At 53.9% G+C, this 13,333-nt stretch overlaps 1 protein-coding gene across 1 annotated transcript in view; it reads right to left on the bottom strand.

The window, feature by feature from the left end:
* Positions 1–4,650, bottom strand: part of KCNK3 (potassium two pore domain channel subfamily K member 3) — a 35,564-nt gene extending 30,914 nt beyond the window's left edge. Inside the window, exon 1 of the mRNA XM_021697670.1 lies at positions 4,368–4,650. Coding sequence (XP_021553345.1) covers positions 4,368–4,650 — 283 coding nt within the window. The remainder of the gene's footprint in view (positions 1–4,367) is intronic.
* Between the last annotated feature and the right edge of the window lie 8,683 nt (positions 4,651–13,333).

Here is a 13,333-nt window from a genome sequence, read left to right as displayed (position 1 = left end):
GGCAAGTCACTCACCTCTCTGGCTGTTTGGCTGATTGCTGATGTCTCCTTTCACTCTTATTTGAGGACTCTAGGATGTATTGGGTGGCAGGTCACTTCTGTACTTTCCTCCTTCTCGGAAAGGTGCAGAAAGTACAAGTTCCTTCATGAGCTGCCTGCTTGATTTCACAATCTAAGGACTCCCAGGCCACGTGGTGGGTGATGGGAGCCTGTGCTCAGCTGAGAACAGGCCGGAAGCTGAGGAGAGAGCAGAACAGAAGGTTTTCTGCCCCAACTCCTTCAGCTAATCAATCACCTGGCCTCTTGTTGCCTTAGAGCCCCGAGGATTACGGGGGGCTCCCCATGGGAGAACAGCACCTGTGAGTCCGTGGTGGTCTCAGAGAGGGCCCGGTGCTGGGCACAGCTCTGCCATGTGGCCTGGGTTGGCCAGGGACCGGAGTGGGGGGGAGGCAGCAGGCCGGCTGCAGGGTGCTGGAGGAAGAGGCGCTCTGCTGGGAAGGGCTTCCAGGGGAAAAGACAACCCTTGGCTCCTCATTGCCCTCAAGATACAAGGGTCTGGGCTGAGTTCTTGAAGTGGAGAAAGAACTGGCAGGAAAGCCAGGGCATGGGAGTCAAAGAGGCTCAGCTGAATCTGGGCAGGTGCCATACTTTCAAGTCACAAGGGCCACGGGTGAGTCATCTACACGCAGAGCCTTAGGTTCCTCCGCTGAAAAATGGGAGTCATAATGCCCCTCTGGGGGGGTTGGCGAGAGAATCGAATGAGAGCGTATGGAGCCTGACAAAGAGTAGACAATAAACGGTGGCTGCTAGTATTATTGTTGCTGTTCCTGCTGTCAATAATAATAACAAATACGAGGCATCCTGAACGAGTGGAAGGAGCGGAGGCCCGGGAGTCAGGTTCGGCTAACCCCTGGCTGGGTGACTCCTGTCACCTCTCTGGTTCCTTATCTGTAAGAGGAGGGGGTGCCACTAGCTGATCTTGAGTCTCTTTCCAGCCCTGACAGCCTCCGGGCTATGAATAGATGGGGCTGGGGCCCCGGAGGAGTTTAATGACTCAACAGCCAGAGAGGTTAAGCTTTCCCAGAAAAGAGTTTCCGTTTGCGTTTGATGAACTTAGGGCACAATAAAGGAAGGGTTTCCTGGCTGGGAGGCCAGGGATGAGGGAGCTGGAGGAATCCTTGCAGCCCATGGAGACTGTGACTAACCAGGTGAATGACTAACTTAGACCCTGCCGACCCTCAACCAATCGGGGCTGCCCGAGAGTGCCCTGCGAGCTGGCATCACTGAGCACGTCCTGGCCATGCCAATTTCAGCTGGCTCTGGGCTTCACAGCGTATGGAGGCAGAAGAAGCAGCCAAGAGACCGGCAGGGAAAGAGCACTGGGCTTGGAGTCAGAAGACTTCAGGCTCTAACTCTGCTGCTCACCAGCTGCATGACTTTGGGGGAGTCCCTTCCCCTCCTTTCCCTCCATGCCTCCATCTGTGCAATGGAGCTAATAATTCCTGCCCTGGCAACTTCCCTGAGCGGCGAACGCTGAGACTCAAGTGATGAGATGAGTGTGCATTGGGATCACTAAGTGGGGGGCTCTGTCATTTTTCTATCCCAATGTGAGTCCCGGTGCCTCAGGAGACCTGTTTGGGTCCCCAGAGGGGTCAGGTGGACAGAGGTTGTTGCCCCTGGGTTTTGGGTCACCATCAGTTTCATACAGGGCCCCTTCTGGCCATCTGATCACAGCCCAGACAGGCTTGTCTTAGAGCAGAGCCCCTGTGGACCGTTTCCAGCCAGATGGTGTAGCCAGAGAGAGAGGTGACAAAAAGCCAGGGAGGGTTGGGTGGGGCAGGAAGTGGGCAGTGCCTTTCTGGGGCCCCCACAGAACTAGGGTGGTGCATTGATGCTGTCTTTCCTCTTGCCCAGTGCTGTATCAATAAATATCACCAGAACGGCACTCGGTCTGCCTCTACCCCCAGCTTTTAGCATCTGTCTGGGTAAGAACTATAAGCACTTTGGGAAACGGCAGGGATGGAGGGGAAGGATGATGCCCTTTCATTTCTGCACACCTTCAGCCCATCAGTAGCATTCTCTGAGTGCTCGTGTGCCAGCGCTGGGAGAACAGAGATGGGAACCACAGGGCCCTGCCCACACGGAGGTTAACTGCAGTGCAGTTAAAGAGACAAAACACATCCCCTAAAATGTAAATAACCATGCAAGAGAGCCTACACTGTGTCACCCAGGTTGTCCTGACAGTGAGTCCTGCAGTTGAATACAGTGGGGGCCTGGGATGGTCTGGGAGACTTCAAGGAAGAAGTGGGATTGGAGCTGGACCTGGAAGGTTAGCTTGGACAAGACAAAGAGAAGACAGAGAAAAAGGTGTGCCCCATAGGCACACTGAAGGTGTTCTCAGGAGACAGTCTGACTGCAGTGGAGGGATCATGTCAGTAAGAACTGAGAAATTAAGTTGGAGCCAGAGTTAGAGCCAGGTACGAAGGTCCTTCGAATTTGGAATAAGGAGCATGGACCAGATTCCACGGGCAGCTGGAAGCCACTGAAGGCTTCTGAGAGGGTAGTGGTATGGTCAGAGCTGCACGTTGGGGAGATTCTTTCTGGCAGCATTGTCTAGGGGGAGCTCGTTCCATGGGGGAATGAGGCTGGAGGCAAGGTCAGTTGGGAAGTTACTGTGGAGCTAGGGACCATGGGACTGAGAAAGAGGACACACAATCAAAAGCACCACTTGTGGGAAGAGGAAGGGGGAAAGCCTAACTCGTTGTTCAGTGCTCCTGAAACCCTGGCACATGGCAGGGAAGTGGAGGAAAGGAGGCTCCTTTCTGGGCAGGTCTGAGTCTGACTATTCTGCCCTAAACTCACAGGGTCAGCAGGACCCAGAGGTGCCCCCATTTGGGCCACATCTACTCCTGGGGCCCTTTTCTTCCTCTTCTAAGAGGGGAATCCAGAGACTACATAGCAGAGATCCCCATGGACCCCAGAGAGGAGTGGAGCCTTGGGACAAAGTCCTGCAGGGGATAGACTGCAGGAACAGCGTCCAGTCCTGCTTTTTACCCCCTCAACTCCTGTGGACTCCTAGGAAAACACTGCCATCTTGTCATGGGCTATGCCAAGTGGCAACGAGCCCCTGGGAGCTCAGCCAAGGCAAGGAGGGGGTCCAGAGAGAGGAGAAGGAATGGGAAAGATGGAAGCCTGGAGGCATCCCAATGGGCTTTGGGGGAAGGTGGGCTAGGAGCATGCCAGCACTGGGCGGAAGGCTTGAGATCATTTTAGCCAACCCCTCATGGTCTGGAGGTGAGCCTGAGACCCAGACAGAGGAAGGGACTTACCCAAGGTCACGTAGTGGGAAAAGTGATGGAGCTGGGCTGGAATGAGTCTTGGGAGCCGGTGAAGTGTTTACTCCTATCTGGACACTTCCAAATAGTACTGGAGATTCCTTTCCCGGACATCCATTTGTGTGCTTTGTGTGTGCGTGCCTGTGTCTGCCCTGTGTGTGCTTGTGTGTGTACCTGTGTGTATATGTGCCTGTGCCTATGTTGTGAGAGAGTCTGGGTGTGTGTGTGGCCTGCTGCACCGCTGTGTGGAGAAGGGAACTGAGGCCATTCCTGCGGGTTGACTGTTTCCCCGGGACAACAGAGAAGGCAGAGAGAGCTACATCTGGCTTCCAGCACCAAATCTGCTGCCCTAAGAAAATTAAAGGCACTGGCTGGCTGTGCCCAAACTCTGGGAGCAGGACACACACACACACACACACACACACACGCACGCACGCACGCGCGCGCGCGCGCGCACACACACACGCACGCACACACACACACACTCCAAGCGGCACTCACAGAGGCAGTTAGAGGGTGTTTTAGGCACCCAGAGTAGGCAGGAGTGCCACGGAGTGCCAGAATACCTGCATCCACACGTCTCCCTGGAGCCCCAGCCGATGTAGACACGCCAAGGTGCGGAAGCCCATCTGCCAGCGACCCGGAGTTGCGCGCTCCCCGCCGCTCTACACTCAGCCCTCCGCTCCAGGGCCTGGCCCGGCCACACCCCTCCTCCCCAGCCTCCGCCGGTCGTTCCTGCCCCTCTCACACACTTCAGAGTCCCCTGAGGCCCTCGCGCAGCCTGGCAGGGACAAGTTAGGGCTGGCCCGGCCGGAGAGTCAGGTCCGGAGCCAGGAATCGACGCCTCCCCCGAGTCCTGTCACCGCGGAGCAGACAAGCCAGGCTGAACTCGGGTTTCTGGCAGCGCGGGGTTCGGCGCCTAGACCCTCTCCGGGGGATTACCCCCCGGCCCGCCAGCCCCGGCCGGCTCGGGACTACCCCGCGACGCAGCGCCCAGCCCCCGGGTCCCCGCCCCCCGCGGGCGAATAGTTACCGATGGTGGTGATGACGGTGATGGCGAAGTAGAAGGAGCCGGCGAAGCGCCACTGCACGCCGGCCTTGTGCGGCTTGAGGCGCAGCACGACGCGCTCGAGCTCCTCGTAGCCGCCCTGGCTGAGGTTGTAGCGCGCCCGCAGCTCCTGCTGCCGCAGCTCCAGCCGCTGCCGCTCGATCATCTCGGGCTCCGACTCGAGCGCGTCGAAGACCGCGGCGCCCACCAGCAGGTAGGTGAAGGTGCACACGATGAGCGCCAGCGTGCGCACGTTCTGCCGCTTCATCGTCCCACCCGAGCCGCCGCCGGCCCCCCGGCGCCCCCGGCCCGCGCCCCGGCTCCGGCCGCCGCTGCTGCTGCCCCGGAGGCGGCCTGGGGCATGGCTGCGCTCGCGGCTCCCCAAGCCGGGCACCCGCTCCGCGCCCCGGGGCCGCCGCCGCCAACGCCGCCGCCGCCGCCGCCGCGGAGCTGTCCCTTCAGCACCACCCACCGCCCTCCTCCGCCCGGCCCCGCTCCCGCCCCCCCCCCCCCGCCCGCAGGCCTCCTCCTCCCGCCAGCCCTCCCGCCCAGCCAAATAAGGACTGGGGAGACGCGCCGAGGGAGGGAGGAGGGGGGCTGGCGGAGGGGGAGGGGAGGGGGAGCGAGCGGGAGAGCGGCGGAGAGACCGGGCAGGACCGAAGGAGAGAGACCGAGGAAAAGAGATAACTAGACAGAGAAACGCCTGTAACTACAGAGAAAGAGAGAAAAAGAGGCAGAGGGGGGTGTGACAGATAAGGAGATAAAGCCAGAGGTAGACTCCTAGGCACAGAAAAAGAAGCGGCAGGCAGAAAAATACAGAGCGAGAGAGGCAGAGAGCGAAAGATGGAAACAGAAAGAGCGACAGAGACAGGGAGACCTGGATAGCTGGAGATAAACTGAGGACGGAAAAAGAAAAGCAAGGGAGGGAAAAGGAAGAGGCAGAGCGAGCCGCCTCCCGCCTCCCCCCCCCCGCCCCGCCTCCCCCGATCTCCACCGAAATTACAGCGTGCTTTAGTTGGAAGGAACCTTGGGTCTTGCTGTCCTGCCCTTTATTATGTCCATGGGGAAACTGAGGCACAGAGAGGTCAAGTGACATGCAAGGGCACACGGTCAACTAGGGCCAGCACTGGGATTCAGCCGTGCTTCCCTCCACCCAGGCCACACCCCCCCACCCCCCACCGCACACCAGCACACCAGGCTGCTGGCTGTCTTAGAAACAGCAGGGCACAGCTGTGGACCTGGGCACGCTGAGACCAACACCCAAGGGAAAGCCCTACTCTCATGAAATGTGACCCTTCCCAGGTCAGCGATGCTCCTGGAACTGGCTAAGAAAACACAGGCTGAGCCTAAGCCAGTAGTGTTGAATCCCAGGCTCTCCTCTGCTCCCCTGGGGCTGTTGCGTTGTCTTGACACCCATAGCCCCAGTCCTGCACCAGTGGGCCAGGCTGGGCTTGGGGTGGGCTGCCAGAGATAGTGTCGGACATCAACAGGGGGCATCCCAACAGAACAGGGATCTAGCTAGCTGAAAAAGGGCAGGTGTGGCCCAGACCAGGAGGCTTGCTGACAGACTGGGGGAAACAGGAGGCCTCTCTGTGGCTCAATGTCTTCTTTTGTCAACATGGTGGCAGTGGCGGTGAGGAGGGGCAGGCCGTGGGACCTCAGATGAGGTGTCACTGCCCCTCTCAGAGTCTCACTTCCTTATCTCCTCGATGAGGTGCCATGGCAGATGATCCCACAGGCCTTGCTTAGCTTCAAACAACTCCAGACTTGGATGGGCCGAGTGAGCAGAATGATCGGAATGCAAATCCCACTGCCAAGGAGGGTCAGAAAGTCTTTCATGGGACCCTGACATGGGCCACGAGGAGAGACAGGGAAGAGGCCCCAAGGCCTGACTAAGGGTAGGCTGAGAAGGCAGCCATCCAGAAGCAGGAGAATCATCTGCCCACAGCCTGGCCTGACCTGTCACTGCTGGGCATTTCAGTGCCTCTCTGAGGAATGTTACCAACCCACTGCTTCTTTCAACCATTCATTCAGAGAGTATGTATCAGTCATCTGCTGTGTGTCAGGCTAGGCAGGTTACATTTATTATCTCTAGTCTTACCACAACCCTGAAAGGTAGGTATGGTTATGTCCATTTTAGAGATGGAGAGACTGAGGCAAAAGCCAGTGCAGAGAACTGTCCAAGGTCATTCAGCTGGAAGCCTTCAGTCTGCCTTCCAAACCCATTCTCTTCTCCATACTGACCCCCGGAGCCCCAGTTTTTTTCACCTGTAAATGGAATAGCTAATTACACTAGAGTCTTTGATCTGACACAAACTTTCTGCACCCTTGGCCATGAACTCAACCTACTGCAGCCCCCCCACCCCTGGCATCTTCTGGCTCCCTGGAAGACAAGCACCGCCTTTCCTGGCTTCCTCGGGATGAGGGCACAAGTTAGGTTCTGTCCTCCTGGCCACAACTGCCCCAGAAGCCACTTCCCCCAAAGCCCGTCTAAATAAGCAAGGCTCAAGAGGCCTGGTTTTCAGTGTGAAAGGCTGTGTGTCCAGGGTCTGCTCACTTCTGGCTGCCAGTCCAGACTGTTGTGCAGATGAAAGGTGATATTATGAGTGAAAGAGCTTTGGAAAAGGGAAAAAGCTCTCTTTAGGGGCAGGGCATTTATTATTAATTATGATGAAGCTTGTTCTCACAGCACTTCAGAACTAGAAGGACCTTTAAAGACCAGCTAACCTGATCCTCTCATGTTGCAGATGAGGAAACTGAGGCCCAGAGGGTAGGAAGGGGGTTGCTCAAGGTCACACGGGGAGTGAAGGGGGCCAAAACTTATATCCCATGGCTGGGGTTTCTCCTGTAGCCCCTATATGTGTGGGATCAGGACACCTGCTGGCAGGGGAGGGCAGCACATCCCCAGTGTCCCTGGAGCCCAGGAGGTCAGTTTAGGTTGCACCCTCCTGTCCCTTCTCCCTTTCTTCTCTTCAGGAGGGGGAACTGGCTGGGGGGAGCCAGGCCAGTGCCAGTCTAGGTTTCTGAGTAGGTCCTGGTCCTGCAGGCAGGAGTCCCATCGGCTCACCCTTGACCTGCATGGGATAGCGCCAAAGATCTAGACGCCTATCTCACCTTCTGTCCAGGACTCCTGGGACCTGTCTATATGGCCCCACCCCTCATGGGGCTGCTTCATCCTCTGCCAAGGGCCACATGTCAGAAAGCACCTCTAGCAATCATGTATTTATAAATGCTAAAATCCGCTCAGCTATGACTTCTCTGTGTTCTATTTTTTCGATCTATCGGTGATTCCAGTGGAGAATGCCTTGGGCCAGTTCGAAAGAATTGTTTTACATTCCTCAAATCATGATACTGGCCGGCCTCCTGTGTGATCATTTTCTGAAATCTGATCCAGTATAGAGAACATGGGATGGAGAGTTGGGGTGCCTGGGCTGGGGTCCTGTCTCTTCCACTTGCTTCCTGTGGGACTCAGGGCCAGTCACTCCTTCTCTCTGGGCCTTGGTTTGCACATCCATAAATGGAGTGGTTTGGACCAGGACATGTCTATGCTCCCTTCATTTATAACATCCCATGACCTTCCTGGCCTGCTTCTGCTTCTTTAGTTCTTCCAAGAATCAGGTGCAAAGAGGATTTAGTCACTACTTCTAAGACTTTAGTTTGTGAGGAAGAGTGCACAATCAGAGTTAGGATAAATGGTACAGAATGTACCATTAGTTGCTGCATATTATTATGTACTAAACTTTATACACATGTTTTCCAGCTTTGTTTTCCATGTCATTCCTCTCTAAGCTCTGGATACATCTAAGTACTTTCCTGTGTTACTTCTGACTCATGTGGCTCCCATCAGCTGGGATGTTGGTACTTCCTTGACTCTTCCATTGTTTATCTATTGAACTCCTGTTCAGGCTTCAAGACCCAACTCAAGGGCCACTCCCTCCATGAACCATTCCCCATTACCTCCAGTCAGAACCACTAGCTCCTTTGTGCTTCCATAGCACCTTGCCTATGCTTCAATTCAGTAGATATTCCTCCTACCTAGTAGGTTGGTCAGTTCTTTAATATCTGTCTTCCCCACTGGCTCATTATCTCCTCCAGGGCAGAGACCCTTCTTATGCTACGCCTCCCCACAGTGGGGAGCTCAGTGCTTTGCACATCAGAGTTATTCCACATGTTTGTTGTGTATTTGGTACACAGCGAAGTCCTAAAAGCATCCTATACGTGTTGGGTTAGAGACCAGGAGCGTCAGCGGGGACAGGAGTATAGAGAGCAGTGTCTGTAGGGAGAAACACCAGGCAATTTGCTTCTGTGACTCTTTGTCAACAGACACTTCTAAAGCTGAAGCAAGCCCTGCCTGGCTGAGGAAAGAGGGTAAAGACACATGTGAGCGTCCTAAGGCCCAAGGAAGCATGTGGAGAGGGCACTGAAGTGGGAGTCTAGACACCCAGAGCTTGGTCCCAGCTGCCACCAACTACCAACTAGGTGGACTTGAGAGAGTGTCACATTGCCTCTCTGTGCCTCAGCTTCCTTTTCTACAGGATGAAAGGGTTGCCTATCTCAAAAAGTCCCATTACTGGTTGGACTGGAGCCTCACATGACATTCTGGTTCATCTTGTCTAGACCAGACCATAAGCTCCTGCAGGGCAGGGGTAAGGCCTTACTCATCTTGGAATACGGTCCTTGGTTTGCTGTAGGAAGGAGTACCCAGAACCATCTTAATATCCACCGAGGAGGAGGCCTGAGAATGGGGGGCCTGGTAGGCCCAGAAGCTGCAGCAGGCTTTGGTTGGTGGAGATCGGCACCAGGAATCCTGGCCTCTGATGGCCCATGGCTGGTTGAGTGGATTCGGGGTGCTTTGGGTATGACTGAGGTGTTTCTTGGTGTATCCCTGAGGGAAAGACATGGAGGATTAGCCTGGATTTACAAAGCATAACCAGTCCCAGTGCAGCCGGCTTGCATTTGTCAAGAGACACTATTTGTTTAACATCTCAAGCCCAAACCAAACACGAAAGGCAGCTGTTCACAAAGGAGAGGCTCTGGGAGCTGTTGGGGAGAGAGCGCCACGCTAGGGGGTGGACACCTGGCTCTGTCCTTAGTCCTGCCCCAGAGGAGCTGGGTGAGCAGCTTTGGATACAGACTTGGGTCTCTCACTAGTGGGAGTGAGAACCAAGCACTTGCTGTGGGGGTCAGGCTGGCTTCATTCGTTCACAGAAAGCCTGCTGCAAAGTCTGCATCCTCCATATTTGACGAATCCCTTCCCCTAGGGACAACCTCCTTGGTGGCCTCCATCTTGGCGTCTGAATATCACCCTGACATGAGCATCTTCGAACGTGTGTCCTTGAGGACCTGCCGGGCACTTTCACTGGGGCACATACTCAGAAGGGTCCCTCAACACTGCTGGACTGTCCTCGGTTCCGCTGTCTTGGTTTTCACTCTCCCCAGCGATGCACGGGATTGCCTGCTTGGCCCTTACTGACTCTGGTGTGATTCATGTTTCTGTTTTTGCCATTTGTATGCGTCTTAATTTTCTACTAATTTCCCCTTTCTCTCCCTTTCCCTTCTCCCTTTAACACCTCCCTCTCTCCCACACTTGGGGTAGGGGCAGTGAGCAGAGCCCCCACTACTGGGGTCTCAGCCAGGCCAGCAGGCGATGAGAGAGATCTGGAAGAAAGCCAGCCACTGTTCTTCAGCCTGGGGCATGTGTGTGTCCATGTGTCCGTGTGTATGTGTGTGGGGTGAGGGGAGGCTGTGAGTCTAAGACTCTTAGCTTCAGTCCTGGTCTTCCCCTTCCATCTCCTGGCCCCTCTTTTCCCTGCACTCACGTTGTCCTCTGTGTTTGGCCAAGGCTCCAGAAGAGTTCAAGCTAGAGGAAACCCTAGAGCCTGCAGTCCGATGAGGAAGCAGGCCTGGCGCAGGGAGCCAGCACAGTTCGCTGGGCTGGAGCTGGGACTCAAGCCCGGCTCTGCTTGCTTGGAGCCTTTGGCCGCAAGAGAAGTTCCTTCAACTTGCTTCCATCCCACAGCAAGAATGAAGTATCTCGTGCCTCTACAGAGACTTGGAGCAGCCACGGCCTGTTTCCCAGCAAACACAATGCTGCTGAGGGGAAAAGTGAGTCTGGAGATCTAGTCAACATCCTCACAAATCTTGAAACCCTTCTTTGCAGGTTTATAGCTTCTGAGAAACAAGCAGAGGCAGCCTGTTCTCAGGACCCAACGCAATAATTATAATAGCACTTGTAATGATTAATCAGTCAGTGAGTATTGAGTGGCGCCTGTAAGCACCCAGAGCAGCGTGTGTGCGCATGTGTGTGTTGGGGGTGGGGAGGGGGCAAGAGAGGTGACTTGATTTCCACCGAGCAGGTTTTAGGTGTCTATTGGTCAGTGGAGGGGCTGGGTCGCCACCACCACGGCACGCCTTGGGTAGCGTCCTGTTCTGGTTAGGGCTGCAGTTCTTTCTGCTGGGAGAGGAATGCTGACCCCCGGGGTCCCAGTTGCTGGGCTCCCGACCATGCTGGGAGAGAGGAATTGACAAACCAAAGCAGGTTTCAGGCCCATCCATGATTCCTGAGATTAATGAGGGGCCTCATTAGCACGACGGACCTGGCACAACCCAAGGAACTTGGGATGTTCACCTTGGAGAAAAGGTGCAGGGGGCATGGGAGCTGTCCCATGGAGGAAGGATTAGCTTTGCTCTGGGTGGCCTAGGAGGGGCCAGTGATCTGTGGGGAGATACTACAGTGGAAGAGCTTTCAGCTCAAAATAGGTAGAACTTTCTCTACACCTCGGAAGAAGGAATGGGCTGCCCATGAGGTAATGAGTTCCCAGTCCGTGGAGGTATGCAAGTACAGCCTGATTGGTCCTTTGGGTTGAGGCTGTTTTAGAAGGATCCAAGGGGCTAGTACAGTGCCTGCTACATCGTAGGTCTGCAAGAAATGCCTTTTGACTTGGTTGCTGAACCTACTGAGTTTGGGGCTGGACTAGACACCTTTTGAAGTTCAGCTGGACTCAGTTCAGCATGTAAGGAGCAGTCCCTCTGTGCCAGGTGCTTTGTCCCTCCAACCTTGAAATGCTGCAGTTCCCTGGCCCCAGGGAGGGCTGTACCTAGAGTCCTTGCTAAACCTCTGCAGCCCTGCTTTCTCCCAGCCACCCCAACCTGACCAAAGCCCCACAGACTTACACCCCGTATCTGCCTGCAGAGGCCCAACACTCACAGGTTGGAGGAAGGGCCTAGAAGCCCTAGGACTCCAGCAAGGGAAATGGGCCTTTGGCAGGCTAATTAGTGGGAGCTGATTCTATTAAGCAGATAGCTCGCTCTAGGCAAAGCAATTACATCTAATCAGCCCCTTGCAGAAGTCCAAAGGGACAGCCGTTTGAGCCAGACACATGCGTGAGTAGGAACATCAAAGCAGCCTGAGGCTCAGGCCTCAGCCGGCTGGTCTGAGGCCAGAGGCTGCTCAGAAAGTGGTGCCCTGGCCCCTTCCCCAGGGGGCCAGATCTTGGGCCACAGGGGCTGCAGCACTATGGAGGTGACCCAGAGCGGGGACTCAAAGACCTAGACCGAGACTTGGCTCTGCTGCTAAGGAGCCGTATTTCACTGGGGAGAGCGCTTCTCTGACCTGAGCCTCAGTTTCCCTGCCTGTCAAGTGAGTAAGATAAATTAGAGAGGATTCATTCTGAGTTTAAAACGGTAGTCCATCTCAATATTGTGCTGTATACTTAAAAATTTCCTAAGAGGGAAGATCTTATGTTAAGTGCTCTTATAAAAAATAACAAGAATCATAATAAGTAAAGAGAGCAGAAGGAGATTTTTGAAGGTGCTGAATGTGTTTATGGCATAGACTGTGGTGATGGCTTCACAGATGTGTACTGATCTCTGAACTCGTCAAGTTGTATACATTAAATAGATAGAGCTGTTTTTATGTCAATCATCCCTCAATAAAGTGGTTTAATGAAAAAAAAAAAAAACAGAACAAAACAGAAACGCGGTTTATCTAGTCCATGTGGTTTGGATTCTAGTCCAAAATGGAAATATATATCACAGGGCCGAATTACTCAGACTATGTTTTTAAAAGTAACCGAAATAACGTTTTTTAAAATGATGATGCCCTCTTGATATTCTTTCCTTTTCTAGAAATGTAATGAAATGTGTGTTTCCAAAAACCCAGCCATGATTATTATTATTAATATTTTTTTGACCATGATTTAGTGGCTTCTGAGTCCCAGATTCTTAGAGGAAGTTGGGTCATGCTAGAGAGGGAGAAAATGGGAGAGGAGATCCCTGGACATGAGGGAGACAGGTGAGACCCCGGGCCATGGCAGTGCCCCCTTCTATCTGTGCTGGCTCCCTTCCCAAAGGAAGAACTTTGTCAAAGATTTCTGGACACTGGCAGGATGCAGAGGAGAGATTTTTTTTTTTGGACTCATAACCATATTTTTTACTCACAGTAAAAAAAAAAAGCCAATTTCACTTAAGAAGATCCTTGATAAAAGAGTAAAAATTATTAATTCTTTTATATCTCGACCCTGAGTGCATGTCTTTTTTTTTTTAATTAACATATAATGTATTATTTGTTTCAGGGGTACAGGTCTGTGATTCATCAGTCTTACACAATTCACAGTGCTCACCACAGCACATACCCTCCCCCAAATCCATCACCCAGCCACCCCATCCCTCACATCCCCCTCCACACCAGCAACCTTCAGTTTGTTTCCTGAGATTAAGAGTCTCTTATGAGGGGTGCCTGGGTGGCTCAGATGGTTAGGCGTCTGCCTTCGGCTCAGGTCATGATCTCTAGGTCTTGGGATCGAGCCCCATGTCGGTCTCCCAGCTCGGCGGGGAGTCTGCTTCTTCCTCTCCCCCTGCTTGTGCTCTCTCTCTCTCTCTGTCTCTGTATCTCTCTCAAATGAATAAATAAAATCTTAAAAAAAAAATTTAAAAAAAAAAAAAAAAAAAAA

The sequence above is a fragment of the Neomonachus schauinslandi genome, chromosome 10 (genome assembly GCF_002201575.2).
Source record: "Neomonachus schauinslandi chromosome 10, ASM220157v2, whole genome shotgun sequence".
NCBI lineage: Eukaryota > Metazoa > Chordata > Mammalia > Carnivora > Phocidae > Neomonachus > Neomonachus schauinslandi.
This window is presented reverse-complemented; position numbering and strand designations above follow the sequence as displayed.